Source organism: Macaca nemestrina, chromosome 10 (genome assembly GCF_043159975.1).
Source record: "Macaca nemestrina isolate mMacNem1 chromosome 10, mMacNem.hap1, whole genome shotgun sequence".
Taxonomy (NCBI): Eukaryota; Metazoa; Chordata; class Mammalia; order Primates; family Cercopithecidae; genus Macaca; species Macaca nemestrina.
This window is the reverse complement of record NC_092134.1, coordinates 110463623-110482841: the sequence shown is the minus strand read 5'-3', so window position 1 is coordinate 110482841 and position 19219 is coordinate 110463623. Positions and strand designations below refer to the sequence as shown.

The following is a 19219-nucleotide window of genomic DNA, read 5'->3' as shown; positions in this document are numbered from 1 at the left end:
CACCCAGCTAATTTTGTATTTTCAGTAGAGACAGGGTTTCTCCATGTTGGTCAGGCTCGTCTCCGAACTCCGACCTCACGTGATCCACCTGCCTCGGCCTCCCAAAGGGCTGGGATTACAGGCGTGAGCCACCATGTCTGGCCAATTTTTGTATTTTTCCTTTTTTTTTTTAGATGGAGTTTTGCTCTTGTTGCCCAGGCTGAAGTGCAATGGTGTGATCTCAGCTCACCACAACCTCTGCCTCCTGGGTTCAAGCGATTCTCCTGCCTCAGCCTCCTGAGTAGTTGGGATTACAGGCATGAGCCACCACACCTGGCTAATTTTGTATTTTTGGTAGAGACAGGGTTTCTTCATGTTAGTCAGGCTGGTCTCAAACTCCCAACCTCAGGTGATCCACCCGCCTTGGCCTCCCAAAGTGCTGGGAATACAAGCATGAGCCACCGTGCCCAGCCTGTATTTTTCATAAGGACAAGGTTTCACTATGTTGCCCAGGCTGTTCTCGAACTCCTGGGCTCAAGGGATCCACTTGCCTTGGCCTCCCAAAGTGCTGAAATTACAGAAGTGAGCTACCGCATTTGGCTTCTTGTCAATCTTTAGTAAAGGTCCTTAGACCTTTAATCAAATTGATTTCCAAATTATAAATAATTTAGCAACATTAATAATTTAATTTCCCAGAATAGAACAAATTAAAAGCAACAGATTAAAATGTGATGAAAGGTAGGCCTCTGCATTACCTATGAGAGTAGTCAGTTAAAAAAAAAAAATAGTTAGGGCTGGGTGCAATGGCTCACACCTGTAATCCCAGCACTTTGGGAGGCCAAGGAGGGTGGATCACCTGAAATCAGGTGTTTGAGACCAGCCTGGCCAACATGGTGAAACCCTGGCTCTACTAAAAATACAAAAATTAGCTGGACGTGGTGGCAGCTGCCTGTAATCCTAGCTACTTGGGAGGCTGAGGCAGGAGAATTGCTTGAACCCGGAAGGCGGAGGTTGCAGTGAGCTGAGATTGCACCATTGCACTCTAGCCTGGGCCACAAAAGCGAAACTCTGTCTCAAAAAAAAAAAAAAGAAAAAAAAAATTTAAGCCAGACATGGTGGCTTATACCTGTAATTCCAGCACTTTGGGAAGTCAAGGCAGAATTGCTTGAGTCCAGGAGTTCGAGATCATCCTGGGCAACATGGCAAGACCCGGCTCTACAAAAAATAAAAAAGTAGCCAGGAGTGGTGGCACATGTAGCCCCAGCTATTCAGGCAGCTGAGGTGGGAGGACTGCTTGAGCCAGGGCAGTCAAGGCTGCCGTAAGCCATGATCGGGCCCGTGTACTCCACCCCGGGTGACAGAACAAGACCCTGTCTCAAAAAACAAAATTTAAGTTTGTCCTTCAGTTTGAGTCAGAGGATGCTATAAACCAAAGGTTAAAGTATATTCACTCAGGCCAAGCATGTGGCTCACACCTGTAGTGATCCAGCACTTTAGGAGGTCAGGACAGGGGGATCACTGAGGCCAGGAGTTTGAGACCAGCATGGGCAACATAACAAGACCCTGTCTCAACAAAACAAAACAATTTTTTTAAAAGTATATTCACTCTACTTTGTTTAAGGAAGGCATTAAGTTCTAATAAATTTCTAATAAATTTCCATTAAAATGTTTTGGCACTTTGGAATAATCTTTAGAAAACAAAAAATAAAAAATGTAATGATATGGCACTACAGTCACCAACACTTACTGGTTATTGAATTTTGTTCTCATTCTGCTTAGGTTGGGGCTCTTAATTTTATAATGCTGAGGTAAATATGTTAGTATGTTTACTATCATGCATAACAACTAATTTCTTGGTGGTTTTATTTGAAGGTGATTAAGTTAACTGAGAACTTTATTTAAAATTATAGTAATTACAGGATAATGTTGTAAGCATTACATAACCTAGTGAATATAATGCAGTTAGTATACAGCCTGGCATAACAGTAAGTGCTCGACAAATGTTTGCACTTGAAATACCAAAAATTACTGCTCCTGCATTTAGGATGCAACTTGGAATTCAAAACTTGGTATAATAATAATATGGTAATTTCTTTCTTTCTTTCTTTTTTTTTTCAAGATGGAGTTTCATTCCTGTTGCCCAGGCTGGAGTGCAATGGTGCAATCTCGGCTCACTGAAACCTCCCACCTCCCAGGTTCAAGCGATTCTCCTGCCTCAGCCTCCCAAGTAGCTGGGATTACAGGTACTTGCCATCATGCCCAGCTGATTTTTGTATTTTTAGTAGAGATGGGGTTTTTCCATGTTGGCCAGGCTGGTCTTGAACGCCTGACTTCAGGTGATCCACCTGTCTCGGCCTCCCAAAGTGCTGGGATTATAGGCATAAGTCACCATGCCCAGCCTAACATGGTTCTTAATAAAATATTTAAAAAATATATATGCTACCAAGACCCAGATATATCAGATCACAAAAAAGAATCTCTTTGGGCAATAACTCAAGGATAAATATTTTGGCAAAAACATGCATTGTCATTCCATTACAATAGTTGGCTTTTTAAACAAATGTATTTATGGTCGGGCATGGTGGCTCACACCTATAATCCTAGCACTTTGGGAGGCCGAGGGGGGTGTATCACCTGAGGTCAGAAGTCTGAGGCCAGCCTGGCCAACATGGCAAAACCCTGTCTCTAATAAAAAAATATAAAAATTAGCTGGATGTGGTTAGCACATGCCTGTAGTCCCAGCAACTTAGGAGACAGAGGCTGGAGAATCGCTTGAACTTGGGACATGGAGATTACAGTGAGCTGAGATCACACCACTGCACTCCAGCCTGGGCGACAGAGCAAGACTCCATCTCTAAATAAATAAATAAATATTAAAATGAAGAAAGTAATTAATTTATTTAAGATACAAGGTCTCACTATGTTGCCAGGCTGGACTCCAACTCTTGGGTTCAAGAGATCCTCCTGCCTCAGCCTCCCTGAGTAGCTGGGACTACAGGCATGCACCACTGTACCCTATTAAAATAGTTATTTTTACTAACATTTTTATAATTCATTTATAGCTGCTTACTTCCAAAAAGGATTTGATGTAGCTTACTGTTAAACTGCACTGTTATACAAGTGGTATAAACTGTTATACCACTTGTCAACTGGGGAAGGCGAAAACCAAAATCCTGGAATAAAAGGCTTCTTAATATATTTAGAAATAGGTTACAAGTGTATTAGTGGGCCAGGCGCGGTGGCTCAAGCCTGTAATCCCAGCCCTTTGGGAGGCCAAGACGGGCGGATCACGAGGTCAGGAGATAGAGACCATCCTGGCTAACGTGGTGAAACCCCATCTCTACTAAAAAAAAAAATACAAAAAAACTAGCTGGGCGAGGTGGCGGGCGCCTATAGTCCCAGCTACTCGGTAGGCTGAGGCAGGAGAATGGCATAAACCCAGGAGGCAGAGCTTGCAGTGAGCTGAGATCCAGCCACTGCACTCCAGCCTGGGCGACAGAGCGAGACTCTGTCTCAAAAAAAAAAACAAACAAGTGTATTAGTGATTCAATTCAAAGGATGAACACAAGTTTAAGAGCTTTTTTAGGCCGGGTGCGGTGGCTCACTCCTGTAATCCCAGCACTTTGGGTGGCCAAGGTGGTCTGATCACCTGAGGTCTGGAGTTTGAGACCAGCCTGGCCAACATAGTAAAACCCCGTCTCTACTAAAAATACAAAAATTAGCTGGTGGCACACGTCTGTAATCCCAGCTGCTTGAGGGGCTGAGGCACAAGAACTGCTTGAACCTGGGAGATAGAGGTTGCAGTGAGCCGAGACCATGCCACTGCACTCCAGCCTGGGCAACAATGCGAGACTCTATCTCAAAAAAAAAAAAAAAAAATTTTTTTTTAAATGATCATACAATGTGGCTATCAAGAAAAATAGGATGACAGGATGTCAAGAGAATTAGTACTCCTGGTAGAAATATCATTAAGACCTGAAATCCTATTATAAATAATATGACTTTACACTGATAAACATTCATAATCTTCATCCATAATAAGCTGATTCTTAAATCTGTTAGCAGCTAAAACTTCTGGGAAATAAAGCCTTTTATTGGAAGTAAAATGAGTTTTTATTTTAAAGCACCTTTATTTTATTTCCTAACTTAACAATTTTTATTTACTCTGGCAATAAAGAGATACAAACCCCACCAACAAAGTCCCTTAAATATTTAATTGATAAAGCATTGGTTCTCTGCTAGGTTTTAAAAATAATTTCTGAGAATATAAACATTTAATCACCACCATCTTTATAATTATTTTTAAATTACCTCTAATTTCTTGGCACAAGGTCCACTAACAAGTGCAATCACACCACTGTCAGATACCTAAGCAAAGGGAAAAAGAAACACAGTCCATGAATCCAGACAATGGAAGTAGAATTTTCTAAAATGTATTCATTATTTAGATATAGTCTTATTGCCTCCCATTCATCAAACATGTGTTTTAGCCATATATAACTTCCACCCTTGTTACTTAATTGAGAGGAATATGCCAAAATATATCGCAATTACTTAACCACTAAAAGCATGAAGTGGTCAATAGTTTCAACAAAAACAAAATGAACTAATTGTTATATGTTCTCATTAGTCATGAAAACACATTTGGTAAACACATAGTCCATATGTTTGAAGCCTATATGTCATTTACCTGAGTAGCTGAAAAGTCAACACACTGCAAAAATGGGCAGTTTTTTCCTAATGCATGTAAGGACACATCAGTAATACTTAAGCAGCCACCTAAATCGATGATCTTTAGCAGCTGGCAATTGAGTGCAAGAGCAACGACTCCTTCATCAGTGAGATTGCAGCATCTTTTCAAAGAAGCTTCATGTAGGTATGAACAAGATGAAGCCACAGCTTTTATTCCTGGGAGAAAATATAATTATGTATCAATAAGCTATATGTATGTATATGTAGACATGAGAAATGTGACTGATTTTCATTTTAGCAATCACCAATTCAGTGTTAGCGCTTTTCAAAGTAGTCCACCTGTGAGGATATACTGATTTTTCCAGTGATGCTGTCATTATTCAGAACTCTCTTGGAATGTTTCAGGAATTTTCTACACAGTCTGTAGTATCAGCAATTAATGGCAAGGCTTTATTGTCCACAGGTTGAATTGCTTTTAGGAAATAGCCAAAAGTCATTCAGAACCCAATTAGATAGTTAAATAGTAGGCGATTCTCCTTTTGGTTAAAACAAAAATTTTCAAGTAATCAAGTTAATTTTCTTGTGGACTTTGGAGGGAAACCAAAAGTTAAACTGCACAAATGGTTTCGGTCATGGTCTTCATGCTTATGGTTAGAAATTTATAGCTATGCCTATGTATTCTCTCTCCCTCCACTTTGACTCTGTTCTCAAAAGTGAATTTATTTTCTACCACCATGCTCCTTCTGTTAGCCTGGACCAATCTTACATTTTTCTGATGGTCAAAAAAGAGAAGTCTTTAAATCCAGTCAAACTGATACAAGTGTACACTGGAGATGTGTGCACATAAATAAAAGAGTACTTTGGGGATCCTGGGCCCTTTGGTCATAAACAAACATGGTAGCACTGTCAAAAGATACCTTTATGGGGCTGAGCATGGTGGCTCATGCCTGTAATCCCAGCACTTTGGGAGGCTGAGGCAGGTGGATCACAAGGTCAGGAGATCGAGACCATCCTGGCTAACACGGTGAAACCCTGTCTCTACTGAAAATACAAAAAAATTAGCCGGATGAGGTGGCGGGCGCCTGTAATCCCAGCTACTCGGGAGGCTGAGGCAGGAGAATGGCGTCAACCCGGGAGGCGGTTGACCCGAGATCGGGCCACTGCACTCCAGCCTGGGCGACAGAGCGAGACTCCGTCTCAAAAAAAAAAAAAAAAAAAAAAAAAAAAGGATACCTTTGTGGGCAAAACACACAGAAGGGAATATGGTAAATTCATGAGCAGGTCATTCCTACTGTTTTCCATATCTTAAGAACGAACTTTTTTTTTTCCTTAAGACCAGTTATTTTATTTACCAGTATCCAGCATGGAAGTTGTGATACAATAAGAACTATATTTGACCTTTGTTCTCAGTCCCTGACATAGAGCTCCAAAAAGCCTTGGAATTTCCTGAGTGATAGGAGTACCTTTTGTTAGTCATAATAAGCCCCTTTTGATCACACCTAAGTTTAGGCTAATGAGGTGACAGCACAGGACCCTTAGACAGCCTAAGGTTGGGGCCTGTCTCCAGAAAAATCAAGTGATTAGAAGGTTAGAATATTCAGCTCAGTCCACAGACCTTTGGCGAGGTGGGGGTCAGGGACAGCAGGGAATAGGGGATGGGGATTAAGCTCTATAAAAACTCTTGGGATGGATGTGGTGGTTCACGCCTGTAATCCCAGCACTTTGGGAGGCTGAGGCAGGCAGATCACAACGTCAGGAGTTCAAGACCAGCCTGATCAACATGGTGAAACCCTGTCCCTACTAAAAATACAAAAATTAGCTGGGCATGGTGGTACGTGCCTGTAATCCCAGCTACTCAGGAGGCTGAGACAGGAGAATCGCTTGAACCCGGGAGGTGGAGGTTGCAGTGAGCCGAGATTGCACCACTGCACTCCAGCCTGGGCAACAGAGCAAGACTCCCTCTCAAAAAAAAAAAAAAGAAAAGAAAAAAAAAATTCTTGGCCAAGGGCAGTGGCTCATGCCTGTAATCCCAACACTTTGGGAGGCCGAGGCGGGCAGATTACTTGAGCTCAGGAGTTTGAGAGCAGCCTGGCCAACATGGTGAAACCCCGTCTCTACTAAAAATACAAAAATTAGCTGGGCGTGGTGTTACACGCCTGTAATCCCAGCTACTCCAGAGGCTGAGGCAGGAGAATCTCTTGAACCCAGAGGTGGAGGATGCAGTGAGCTGAGATGGCTACACTCAAGCCTGGGCGATAGAGTGAGACTCTGTCTCAAAAAAGAAAGAAAAAGAAAAGAAAAGAAAAAGAAGAAGTAAAAACAAAAAACCTCTTGAACAAGGAGACTTGATGAGCTTCTGTGTTGGTGAATGCATCCACATGCTGGGAGGGCAATGTATTCCAAGTCCACGGGGACAGAGGCTCCTGCGCTTCCAGACCTCACCTTATGTACTCTTCATCTTGCTGTTCATCAGTGTCCTTTATAATCTTTTAGAATAAACTGGTAAATGTAACAAAAGTGATTCCCTGAGTTTTGTGAGCCATTCTGACAAATTATCGAATGGAGGAGGTCATGGAAACCCTCCATTTATAGTTGGTCAGTCATGTGTACCAGAGGCCTGGTCTTGCAATTGGCATCTGAAGTGGGGATAGTCTTGTGGGACTGAGCCCTTAACTTGTGGGATCTGATGCTAACTCCAGGTAGTGTCAGAATTGAATTAAATTGTAGGGCACCCAGATGGTGTCCAGAGAGTTGGAGAATTGTTTGGTGTGAAAAAACCCCACACATTTGCTGTCAGAAGTGTGGTGTGAGTGTAGAGAAATGTGGTTTTATTGAAGTTCTTTTTAGTGAGTTATTATTTATGTAAACATTTTAAAACTTATGCTTTTTTGCAATATTATGAATATCCTAACTTGCTAACCAAGATGACTGCAAAATATACTCAACTACCCACAGAATTTTCTAGAAACCTAAGTAGGCCAAAAAAGTCCTCCTTTCTTATATTGAAAAAAAAAAGAGAAGCCTGGGCAACATAGTGAGACCTCGACTCTACTAAAAATAAAAAATTAGCAGGGGATGGTGGTGCACACCTGCGGTCCCAGCTACTTGGGAGGCTGAGGTGGGAGGATCGCTTGAGCCTGGGAGGTTGAGGCTACAGTGAGCCAAGATTGTGCCACTGCATTCCAGCTTGGGTGACAGAGCAAGACACTGTCTTAAATAAATAAATAAATATAAATATTAATGCAAACCAAATATTGAAAAAAAGAGATCTATGGGGGAAAAAAGGTAAAGATTTACTAATTCATGTAATAGTGACACTGAACAATGCAGTTTGTCTAGCTATTAAAAACTATGCATTACACAAACTGATAGGAGAATACCTGGTAACTTTACTCTGATGATTAATTCTTTTGTAATATGGCATCAAAAAAGCCTTAACAAAATATGAACTGGTCATTTCTTGTTCCACTATACCAGGCAAAATATTTAAAATATAGACATACGTATCCATTTTTTTTTTTTAGTTTTAATTTTAATTTTATTTTTTTTGAGACGGAGTCTTGCTCTGTTGCCCAGGCGGGAGTGCAGTGGCACAATCTCGGCTCACTGCAACCTCCACCTCCCAGGTTCAAGCAATTCTCCTGCCTCAGCCTACCAAGTAGCTGGGACTACAGGCACATGTCACCATGCCTGGCTAATTTTTTGTATTTTTTAGTAGAGATGGGGTTTCACTGTGTTAGCCAGAATGGTCTCCACCTCACCTCGTGATCTGCCCACCTCAGCCTCCCAAATTGCTGTGATTACAGGCGTGAGCCAACACGCCCAGCCTATTTTTTATTTCTTTGAGACAGAGTCTCCGTGTCACCTAGGCTGGAGTAGTGATGCAATCTCGGCTCATTGCAACCTCTACCTCCCAGGCTCAAGGGATTCTCCTGCCTCAGCCTCCTAAGTAGCTGGGACTACAGGGTGCACCACCATGCCTGGCTAACTTTTGTATTTTTTGTAGAGACGAGGTGGGGGTGGGGGACAGTTCACCATGCTGGCCAGGCTGATATCAAACTCCTCGGCTCAAGCAGTCTGCCGGCCTCCCAGCTAAAAAAGTGCTGGGATTACTGGCATAAGCTACCTAGCCTGGCCCATGTTTATTTTAAATATGTTTAAAATACAAGGTAGTGACTTACCCACTGTCTTTCTTAACTTTGAGCACTGCTTATAAGCAAGAATTCTAACTTGGATTATTTTCTTAGTCTGAATGTTTTTACTGATAAACATAATTTGTATTTCTTTGACTTCTTCATACTCTCTTTTGACGTATTTTCTCCCTTACTCCACAGTTTTACCAGATAGTGAATAGTAATCTACACAGTGTTAATAAATATACCTTCTGAAGTTACAGAAACTCGGTTTCCTTTTGAAGAATTTAAATTTAATTTCTTCAGTTTTCTACAGTTAGACAAGTGCAGGAGAGCAGCATCTGATATATCGCAGCTCCGTAGGTCTAGAGTTTGGACTTCAGGATGTAAAATCTGTAACAAATAAGTGATTTTGAAAAAATTATTTCTTTCTATAAATATAAATGTTCCATATTCAGTGTTTTGGTGGTCATAACAGACAAGTGGCTGATGTAAAATACAGCAAAGAATACAGAAGCATATCCATGTGGAGACAGACACATCAAGCAGGGGAAACCACATCTACTTCCAGCGGGAGGTGCAGCTTTCAGTGCCGGCAAAGTCCTTCTTGGGACACAAAGTACTGTTGAGATGGCTAATTCAGGGAAAGGATCCGTAGACCTGAGAAGCTTAACCAATGTGGCAGTGAGTAATAATCTTCTGGTAGTTGCTAGCATTAGAGACTCTCCCTATGTGCCTCTGTGCTTAGGAAGTCTGAGTCTTTAATCACTTGTAAACCAAGTGCTTACAGAGCACTAGTATTGCTTATCTAGAACATTTACCTTCTGTATCATTATTTTTGGGAGCTAATACAATACCCCAGTATTACTGGGTGTTTTCTTGAGGTTGACAAATAATAGATTAATTCCTAAGCATTCTGAGCTCTTTCCTGGGAGTATTTTTCTGTTCTTTTTTTCCAAAATAGAAATGGCTTTACCTTTCTGAAAATAAAATAATGTATTATTATTGTAAAGCATTCAATTTAGAAAAATTATAATAAATTATAAGAATAATGATTTCTATTTATTAGATGCTTACCAGGAAAGGTACTGTCATATACATTATGTTATTTTTTATTTTATTTTATTTATTTTTTGAGATGGAGTTTTACTCTTGTTGCCCAGGCTGGAGTGCAATGGCACGATCTCGGCTCACTGCAACCTCCGCCTCCTGGGTTCAAGCGATTCTCCTGCCTCAGCCTCCCAGTAGCTGGGATTACAGGCATGCACCACCACACCCGGCTAATTTTGTATTTTTTAGTAGAGATGGGGTTTCTCCATCTTGGTCAGGCTGGTCTCGAACTCCTGACTTCAGGTGATCCACCCACCTCGGCCTCCCAAAGTGCTGGGATTACAGGCGTGAGCCACAGTGCCTGGCCTACATTATGTTATTTAATATTCTCTCTCTCTCTCTCAACCCTCGCCCCCCGCCCCCCGCCCCTGCAAGGGATTGGTCATTGCCATTTTACCAATGGGAATTAAGACCCTGAGAGCTTAAGCAGCCAACATAAAGAACATAGCCAAAGGAGCAGAGCTGGGATTGGAACCCAGGTCCTTTTAATTCCAAAGCCTAAACTTTTGACCTCTATAACTAAAATTACCCATAATACCAATACCCAGAGATAAAATTATATTAGTTTTTAAAAAATGTTAGATTGGGGGTACACATGCAGGTTTGTTACAGGGATATACTGTGTGATGCTGAAGTTTAGGCTTCAACTGAACCCATCACCCAAATAGTGAACACAGTACTTGACAGGTAGTTTTTCAACCCTTGCTTCCCTTCCTCCTTCCTCCCTTTTGAAGTCCCCAGTGTGTATTTTTCCCATCTTTATGTCTGTGTGCACCCAATGATTAGCTCCCACTTATAAGTGAGAACATGCGGTATTTGGTTTTCTGTGTCTGCATTAATTCACTTAGGATAATGGCCTCCAGCTGTATCCATGCTGCTGTAAAGGACATGGTTTTATGGCTGTATATATTCATTTTGATGTTTTTTGAGTTTAAAAAACCCTTTGAAGAACAACAGGATCAGATCACATATAAGATGAGCACTTTTTATAAAGTCAATAGATTGTAGTTGTATATTATTCCATTTTCTGCAAGTACCATAACTTATTAAATGCATCCTACACTGGCAAACACTTGAGCTGAACATTTAGGTGGTTTTAGGTAGGCAATGTTGTGCCATGATTAAGAACATGTGCTTTGCAGGCAGACTGTCCAAGTTGGAACCCTATGATTGCGATCAAGCTCAGTTTTCTCTCTGTGCTTTACTAGCCTTATTATTATAACAGGATATGTTGTGAGAAATAAAGGTGTCTTGCTTATAATATATGCTATACATAACTATGCTTATTATCATAAATTATATTATAATGAATATACCTGTGTACTTTTCTATTATCTCCCTGAGATTTCTACAGGAAGTAAATTGTTGAGTTAATAATAAGCAAATCTTTAGAATTTTTAATAGTTAATGCCAAACTGTCCTTCTAAAAGGTTTTTTAAAATCAATTTACACTCTCACTAGCAGGAGATAAAAGTGACAGTTTCTCCACACTATTGCTAACATTGGGTTTGGGGATTTTTTTCAAGTCTCTGCCAAACTGAAAGGCAAACTGTCACTTTGATGACTAGTAAGGTTAAATATCCTTTGATATGTTATTGGAGATTTGTATTTTTTCCTCTGAGTAGTTCCTGATTCTTCTGGTTTTTTATTTGGTTGTTTTGTTTTTTTCTTATTGGTTTGGAGGGATTCTTTATATTGTCAAGATAAAAAAGCCCCTAGATTTTCATACATATTGTAAATATTTTTCCAAGTTTTTGACTTCGTTTCTTTTTTTTTCCTTCTTGCCATAAGGAAGTCTGTATTTTTAAGTAATCAAACCCATCCATCTTTTTTTTCTTGGTTTCCAACTTTGGTATCATGTTTAAAAAGGCCTTCTGCATCCAGAGAGTACAAAAAGATTTACAAAATACTTCAAAAACAGCCATCCAAAGATGTGCGTAACTTTGTAACAGATGCTGTATCTGGCTTTTTGAATAATGTCATAAGCAGGACTCTTGTTAAGAATGGAGTCTAGAGGGAGAGTACCCAGAAAAATCATGTCTTATTTTTCTATTTCATTCACCCTCTTCACCCCTCCTTTTTAACTCAGCTAAAATTAGGTTTAAAAAATAGTAAGGATTGCCATCAAACAAAAACCTGTCACTGATGTATAAGCTAAAGGGACACAAAGAAATGTGGATGGTGGAAAAGTGAAGAAAACCACCATTTTTCCACAGTGTCATAATGGTTCATCTACGAGTCACATATAACATTACATACTTTAACAGAACCATCAACAATAAGAACCCGGAGATATTATTCTACTTCCACAGAGCCAAGCAAACTACACTACTAAGATATCTATGTTCAAATGCAAGCTAACATGAAGAAAATAAATCATTATAATAAAGGTATATCAGGTTAATGCAGAAGAAACGTTAAAGACACGTTGAAGTGCAATTCCAATGTGAAGTCACAGGGTTGGTCACATGCTCTAGCATGCAGGCTGGGCACAGTGGCTCACACTTATAATCCTAGATCTTTGGGAGGCCAAGGTGGGCGGATTGCTTGAGCCCAGAGGTTCAAGACCAGCCTAGGCAACATGGTAAAACCCTGTCTCTACAAAAAACACAAAAATTAGCTGGGTGTGGGAGCGGGTGCCTGTAGTCCTAGCTACTCAGGAGGCTGAGGTGGGAGGGTCACCTGAGCCCAGGAGGTTGAGGCTGTGGTGAGACATGATTATGCTACTGCACTCTACCCTGGGTGACAGAGTGAGACCCTGTCTCAAAAAACAAACAAACAAAAACCACAGAAAAATACATGCTGGAGTGCTATCATCACAGCTTGCTTCCTTTTGATTACAGGCTTTAGGCAGAAGGTGAAGTGAAGTCAGAGCTATTGTGGAGTCCTAATTAGGGAAAGGGAGTCAGGCTGGCAGGACCAGGGGAAAACAAATAAACTATAGGTCTGCCTTTCTTCATGGTCCAGAACATATAAACAAAAAGAGAGGCTGGGCGCGATGGCTCATGCCTGTAATCCCAACACTTTGGGAGGCTGAGGTGGGTGGATCACAAGGTCAGGAGATCGAGATCATCCTGGCTAACACAATGAAACCCTGTCTCTACTGAAAATACAAAAAAAAAAAAAAATTAGCCGGGCAGGGTGGTGGGCACCTGCAGTCCCAGCTACTCGGGAGGCTGAGGGAGGAGAATGGTGTGAACCTGGGAGGCGGAGCTTGCAGTGAGCAGAGATTGCGCCACTGCACTCCAACCTGGGCGACAGAGCGAGACTATGTCTTAAAAAAAAAAAAGAAAGAAAAAAAAAGGAAGCAGATAAGCTATGGGTCTGCCTTTCTTTATGGTCCAGAACATATAGCCTTCCTGCACAGACAACGTACATAACTCACAAACTTCCTGCTTACCACCAAACACTTCGATTTATCATCAAACACCTCGGCTGACAGAAGGATGCAAGTTAGCTCCCTGCTACCTTGGAACTGTCAATCAGCCCAAGTTCCATTCTATAAAATCTCCAACAAGCCTTTGTCTCCTGGCAGTTGGGTCCTCTCTTGCTGGTTCTGCCCGTTGCTCCCTTGCAATGTATTTTCACATATTATCTAATAAATCTGCCTTTCTTTACCAACAGCTGTCTTGGTAAATTATTTTGCCACCATCCCACCAGCCCGGATAGTTACCGCTCACCCTCAACAGCAATTGGCAGTTCTAGTCTCTGCAGACTAGATGGTGATGGCTGCAGAGTGGTGATGGCTGCAAATCCAAAGACAATATTTAAATGTAAGTAGTGTAGAAACTACTATCATTTTCAATTTTTGAAACACAAATAGCAAAAATACAAAAGATAACACAGGAGTAGTATTGAAGGAAATTATCTACTCTGCTATTTAATAACCTTTAAAAATCAGGGGCTGAAGGTTAAGCCCTAATCTGAGGGGCTGTTTAGCAGAAGGAAGAGTGATTAACTATCTTTTTCTGGTGCTTGGGGCTCTCTGCCTTGCAGCTCATCACTCCAGACCCTCTCCAGGCCTCCACTTCCTATGTCAGCTCAATAGGGCTGAAACAGACTTGGGTCTTGCCTCCTTTACTCTTACCACTACCAGAGAGTATACAGAAATATGCTCACAGGCCAAAACAAGACACCTAGAGAGCACCACTATTTCAAAAGAAAAACAAAGATTACTGATTCCATCAGGAGCAGAGGAATTAAAACAGAGAGGCCAAAGATGTTAATAAGCATAATATTACGCTAAAAGAAATAACAAAAGATTAATAAGATAAAACAATAAGAAACCATAAAAAGGTGAATCGGAAATATTAAATATGAAAATATAGCAGTTGAAAAAAGAAGAGTATAGATGAGAACAGTGATTTTTAACTACTGGTCATTATCCATGAATGGATGACAAAATCAGTTTAGCAGACTGTGATCAATATTTTTTCAATAAAATAAGACTAAATAGAATACAATTAAATAAAAAAGACCAAAATGTACTACACATTATATTGTTACACCTAAGTGTGGTTTGTGTACTAGAGTCACAATGTAACATATATTTCTTATTGTGAGTCTTGACCAAAAAGTTTTAAACCTTTTGAAAACATGGAGGTCAAGGGTACAGGTACCATGAAGACAAGTGTGTATGGAAGGCTAATGGGAGCTGGCCAGAGCAACACCATTTTGTTCCTGAATGTCATTCTGCAACTGCTTGACTGTAGAATGTCCTTGCTGATGCTGCAGATGAAATTGCTGCCACCTGTGAAAAGACTATGCTATGCTGATGACTGAACTTTTTCCAAACCCCTGAATCAAGGATTTCTGCCTAGAAACCCTTATTCTAACTAATGAATTGTTTGATAACCCTCTCCCACCTTTCTCTTTAAAAGACCTCATATATCTCTTAAGACATATGAATTAAACAGTTAGGACATGATTTCAGATGCCTCTGGAATCTGTGTTCCTTGAATTCAATTCTAAAACCACCAATAAACCTTTTTGCTTGGATTTTCAGTCTCCATGACTCTGGTTGACACAAGAGAAGTAACTGAGACAATGGTAGAAGATTTTTTAGGAACTATTACATGTTGCAGGAAGTCAGGGACCCCAAACAGAGGGACCAGCTGGAGCCATGGCAGAGGAACATAAATTGTGAAGATTTCATGGACATTTATCACTTCCCAAATAATACTTTCATAATTTCTTATACCTGTCTTTATTTTAATCTCTTAATCCTGTTATCTTCATGAGCTGAGGATGTACGTCACCTCAGGACCACTGAGATGATTGCATTAACTATACAAATTGATTGTAAAATATGTGTTTGAACAACATGAAGTCAGTGCATCTTGAAAAAGAACAGAATAACAGCGATTTTAGGGAACAGGGAGGACAACTATAAGGTCTGACTGCCTGTGGGGTCAGGCAAAAAGAGCCATAGTTTTCTTCTTGCAGAGAGCCCATAAACGGACGTGCAAGTAGGAGAGATGTCGCTAAAATTCTTTTTCCTAGCAAGGAATATTAATATTAAGACCCTAGGAGAAGAATTGCATTCCTGGGGGGAGGTCTATAAACGGCCGCTCTGGGAGTGTCTGTCCTATGTGGTTGAGATAAGGGCTGAGCTATGCTCTGGTCTCCTGCAGTACCCTCAGGCTTACTAGGATTGGGAAACCCCAGCCCTGGTAAATTTGAGGTCAGACCAGTTCTCTGCTCTCAAACCCTATTTTCTGTTAAGATGTTTATCAAGATAATATGTGTACTGCTGAACATAGACCCTTATCAGGAGTTCTGATTTTGTCCTTGCCTTGTTTCCTCAGAAGCATGTGACCTTTCCTCTGCTTTTTGCCCCTTAATGTATGTGACCTACTCCCTGTTCGTACACCTCCTCCCCTTTTGAAATCCTTAATAAAAACTTGGTTTTGCGGCTCAGGTGGGTATCACGGTCCTACCGATATGTGATGTCGCCCCCAGTGGCTCAGCTGTAAAATTCCTCTCTTTGTACTCTTTCTCTTTATTTCTCAGACTGGTCGACACTTAGGGAAAATAGAAAGAACCTATGTTGAAATATTGGGGATGGGTTCCCCTGATAATTACATATGGACATTTTGGTTATCTGGAAGGAAAAAAAAAACCCTTATACTTTATAATATTCTAAAGTGCAGGCCAGGCGTGGTGGCTTACACCTGTAATCCCAGCACTTTGGGAGGCTAAGGCAGATGGATCACTTGAGCTCAGGAGTTTGAGACCAGCCTGGGCAACATGGTGAAACCCTGTCTCTACAAAAAAATGCAAAAATTAGCCAGGCATGGTGGTGCACACCTATAGTCCCATCTACTCAGGAGGCTGAAGAGGGATCACCTAAGTCCAGGCAGCGGAGGTTGCAGTGAGCTGAGATTGCACCACTGTACTCCAGCCTGGGCAATGGAGCATGACCCTGTATCAAAAAAAAAAAAAAAAAAAATTAAAAACGATGACCAGTCTTACCATATACCATTGTTCCAAAAATCTAAAACCATATCTAAACAGAAAATATAATATGCTTGCTTTACAGTTATTCATATTCTTACCTCACTTATATTTGAATCTGTTATCCGTCCCTGCATGCTCATTATTTTAATCAGTCTGTCTTTTATGTTGGGAGGCAAAGGCTTAATGTCTGTGAGATATCTGGAAATATTCTTCATGAAGCACCAAAGGCATCTGAAATACAAATACAATACAGTAAATCACACTGGGCCTGTACTGATTCCTAACACTTGTCTTAATGCTATTTGTTAGCACTTAGCCCTTTCATAAAAGTGTGTACATTTTGGCTGGGTGTGGTGGCTCACTCCTGTAATCCCAACACCTTGGGAGGGCCAGGCAGGAGGATGGCTTGAGCTCAGTAGTTTGAGACCAGCCTGAGCAACATGGTGAAACCGTCTCTACAAAAAAAAAAAAAAAAAAATTAGCTGAGCATGGTGGTGTAGGCCTGTAGTCCCAGCTACTTGGGAGGCTGAGGTGGGAGGATTGCTTGGGCCCAGAAGGTCGAGACAGAAGGGAGTTGTGATTGTGCCACTGCACTCCAGCCTGGGCAACAGAACAAGATCCTGTCTCAAAAAAAAAGTGTATACATTTTATATTAATACTATATTTACAACTTTAGCTCTGTAAGCTTCAAAAACCTAGTCTGTGTTAAATTACGGACAAAAGGCTCTTCCTCTACAATTTTTTTCTATGCATACCTCATTTACCAAAATGCATTTTAAATGACCAACAAGAGTGTTTTTCCTAAGTGTCTCATTTCTAAGACACATACTCCTAAATAAGCATTATACTGGGACCCACTAATTGAAGTTTTATCTGTCAATCCAGCAAACTTGTTTTCACTATTTTTCTTGAGTAGTGGACAATGAAATCACTAGAGAAAGAACCATAATCACAAAGATTCAGCAAATATTACAAATCACAGAGATATCAAACTTAGTGCCAGGGTTGTACAGGCAGAAAGCAGAATTATCAGGCAACAACCAAGAATCTTATGACCAACATACTTTATCTGTGGACTGAAATTCCAACCATCTGAAAAACTCATACTTTAAACAAATATAAATCTTATTAATTCACATATATAAAATTTTACATTCATGAGTGAATGTGATCATATAACCGTGATTAATTTTTTAGCGCAATTTTAATGTTTTCTTTTTCCTCTTTTGGTTGCCTACACAGTTTCCTCTCTTGTCCTTCCCCCTCCATTAGTTTAGCTCTCCACACCAATGTAGCATATACTCTTTCTTATTTTTCTCTGTTCTTGTACACACACACACACATACACACACACACATATTTAAAGGCTTGTGTGGGGGAGGGGTCATTGTCTCCTAAAATGGCACCACAGTGCACTTACTTTTCTACACCGTCTTTCATTCAGTATCTTATGAAATCCCTTCAAGGTATCAAACACAGTACTGATTCTCCTTTAATGGCCACATCATACTTCACGGTACAGATGATCTATTTAGTGACTTGCATGCTGACAAGCATTACCACTATTTCTAGGATATGTTGTCAGATTATTTTTCAGAAAGTCTGGAAAACATTTCATATTTCTATTAGTAGTGTCAGAAAGCTCCTTTCCCTTTACATCCTTCCAGCAGTAGATATTATGGCTAGTTTATTTACTTTTTGAGACAGAATCTTGCTCTGTTGCCCAGGCTGGAGTACAGTGGCATGATCTCGGCTCACTGCAACCTCTGCCTCCTGGGTTCAAGCAATTCTTCTGCCTTAGCCTCCCAAGCAGCTGGGACTATAGGGGTGTGCCACACCACACCTGGCTAATTTTTGTATTTTTAATAGAGACAGGGTTTCACCATATTGGCCAGGATGGTCTCAAACTCCTGACTTGGGATTACAGGCGTAAGCCACTGCGCCTGGCCCTATTTATTTATTTTATATTTAATTTATTTTAATTTATTCTTTCCATTTCTTTGTTATCTCCATTTCCCACTCCCATTCCCCACCCACTTAGGAAACCATTCTCATGTTTAATGTGTATCCTTTCATTGTATATTTTCTTTTAATGTGTTTGTTGTATGCATGCATTTCTAATTTATAAACATGGGACTTGTCATAGATTTGTTTAGTTTTTCACTCAGCACTATGTTTTCAAGATCACCTACTCTTAAATGTTGGAAGGCCTAACAGGTGAAAATGATGTCTCACTATTACTTTAACTTGTATTTCTCTAATTACCAGTAAACTTAACATCCTTGCATAAGCTTGCTGGCTATCTGGATATGCTTTTCTATAAACAATCTATACATATCCTTTGCCTGGTTTGTTATTTTTAAAAATTGATACATAATAGATGTACATATTTTCAGGGTACATGTGATAATCTGATACATTCATATAACGTGTAAAGATCAAATCAGGGTAATTGTGTTATCCATCATCTTAAATATTTATCTTTTGTTTATGCTAGGAACATTCAAATTATTCTCTTCTAACCATTTTGAAGTGTATAATAGATTATTGTTAACTATAGTCACCCTACTGATCTATTGAACACTACTATTTATTTTATCTGTGTATTTATACCCATTAATCAACCTCTCTCTATGCCCCCATCTCCTACCCTTCCCAACCTCTGTTAGCCACCCATCTACTCTCTATCTTCATGATATCCACTTTTTTTTTAGCTCCCATACATGAATGAGAACATGTGACATTTGTCTTTCTGTGTCTGGCTTACTTAACAAAATGACCTCCAATTCCACCCATGTTGCTGCATATGACAGAATTCATTCATTTTCTCCCTCCCTCCTTCCCTC

General features: G+C 40.3%; 2 protein-coding genes across 7 annotated transcripts in view; one reads left to right on the top strand and one right to left on the bottom strand.

The window, feature by feature from the left end:
* LOC105484271 (electron transfer flavoprotein subunit beta lysine methyltransferase) overlaps nucleotides 1-4424 on the top strand; it is a 42366-nt gene extending 37942 nt beyond the window's left edge. Inside the window, exon 5 of the mRNA XM_011745762.3 lies at nucleotides 2099-4424. The gene's annotated coding sequence lies outside the window, so the exon portion shown is untranslated. The remainder of the gene's footprint in view (nucleotides 1-2098) is intronic.
* LOC105484269 (antagonist of mitotic exit network 1 homolog) overlaps nucleotides 1-19219 on the bottom strand; it is a 58502-nt gene that overhangs the window by 22437 nt on the left and 16846 nt on the right. For 5 of the 6 annotated variants that reach the window (XR_011609250.1, XM_011745754.2, XM_011745749.3 and 2 more), the window contains 4 exons: nucleotides 16472-16604; nucleotides 9053-9197; nucleotides 4670-4887; nucleotides 4291-4347 (listed from right to left, as the gene is read on the bottom strand). Coding sequence is in view for 5 of the 6 variants with exons in the window: in XM_011745749.3 (XP_011744051.2) it covers nucleotides 4291-4347; nucleotides 4670-4887; nucleotides 9053-9197; nucleotides 16472-16604 (553 nt within the window). In the remaining variant the exon portion in view is untranslated. Of the gene's footprint in view, nucleotides 1-4290; nucleotides 4348-4669; nucleotides 4888-9052; nucleotides 9198-16471; nucleotides 16605-17793; nucleotides 17976-19219 lie in introns of those variants that run through there. The other variant, XM_011745751.2, reaches the window with a different exon arrangement.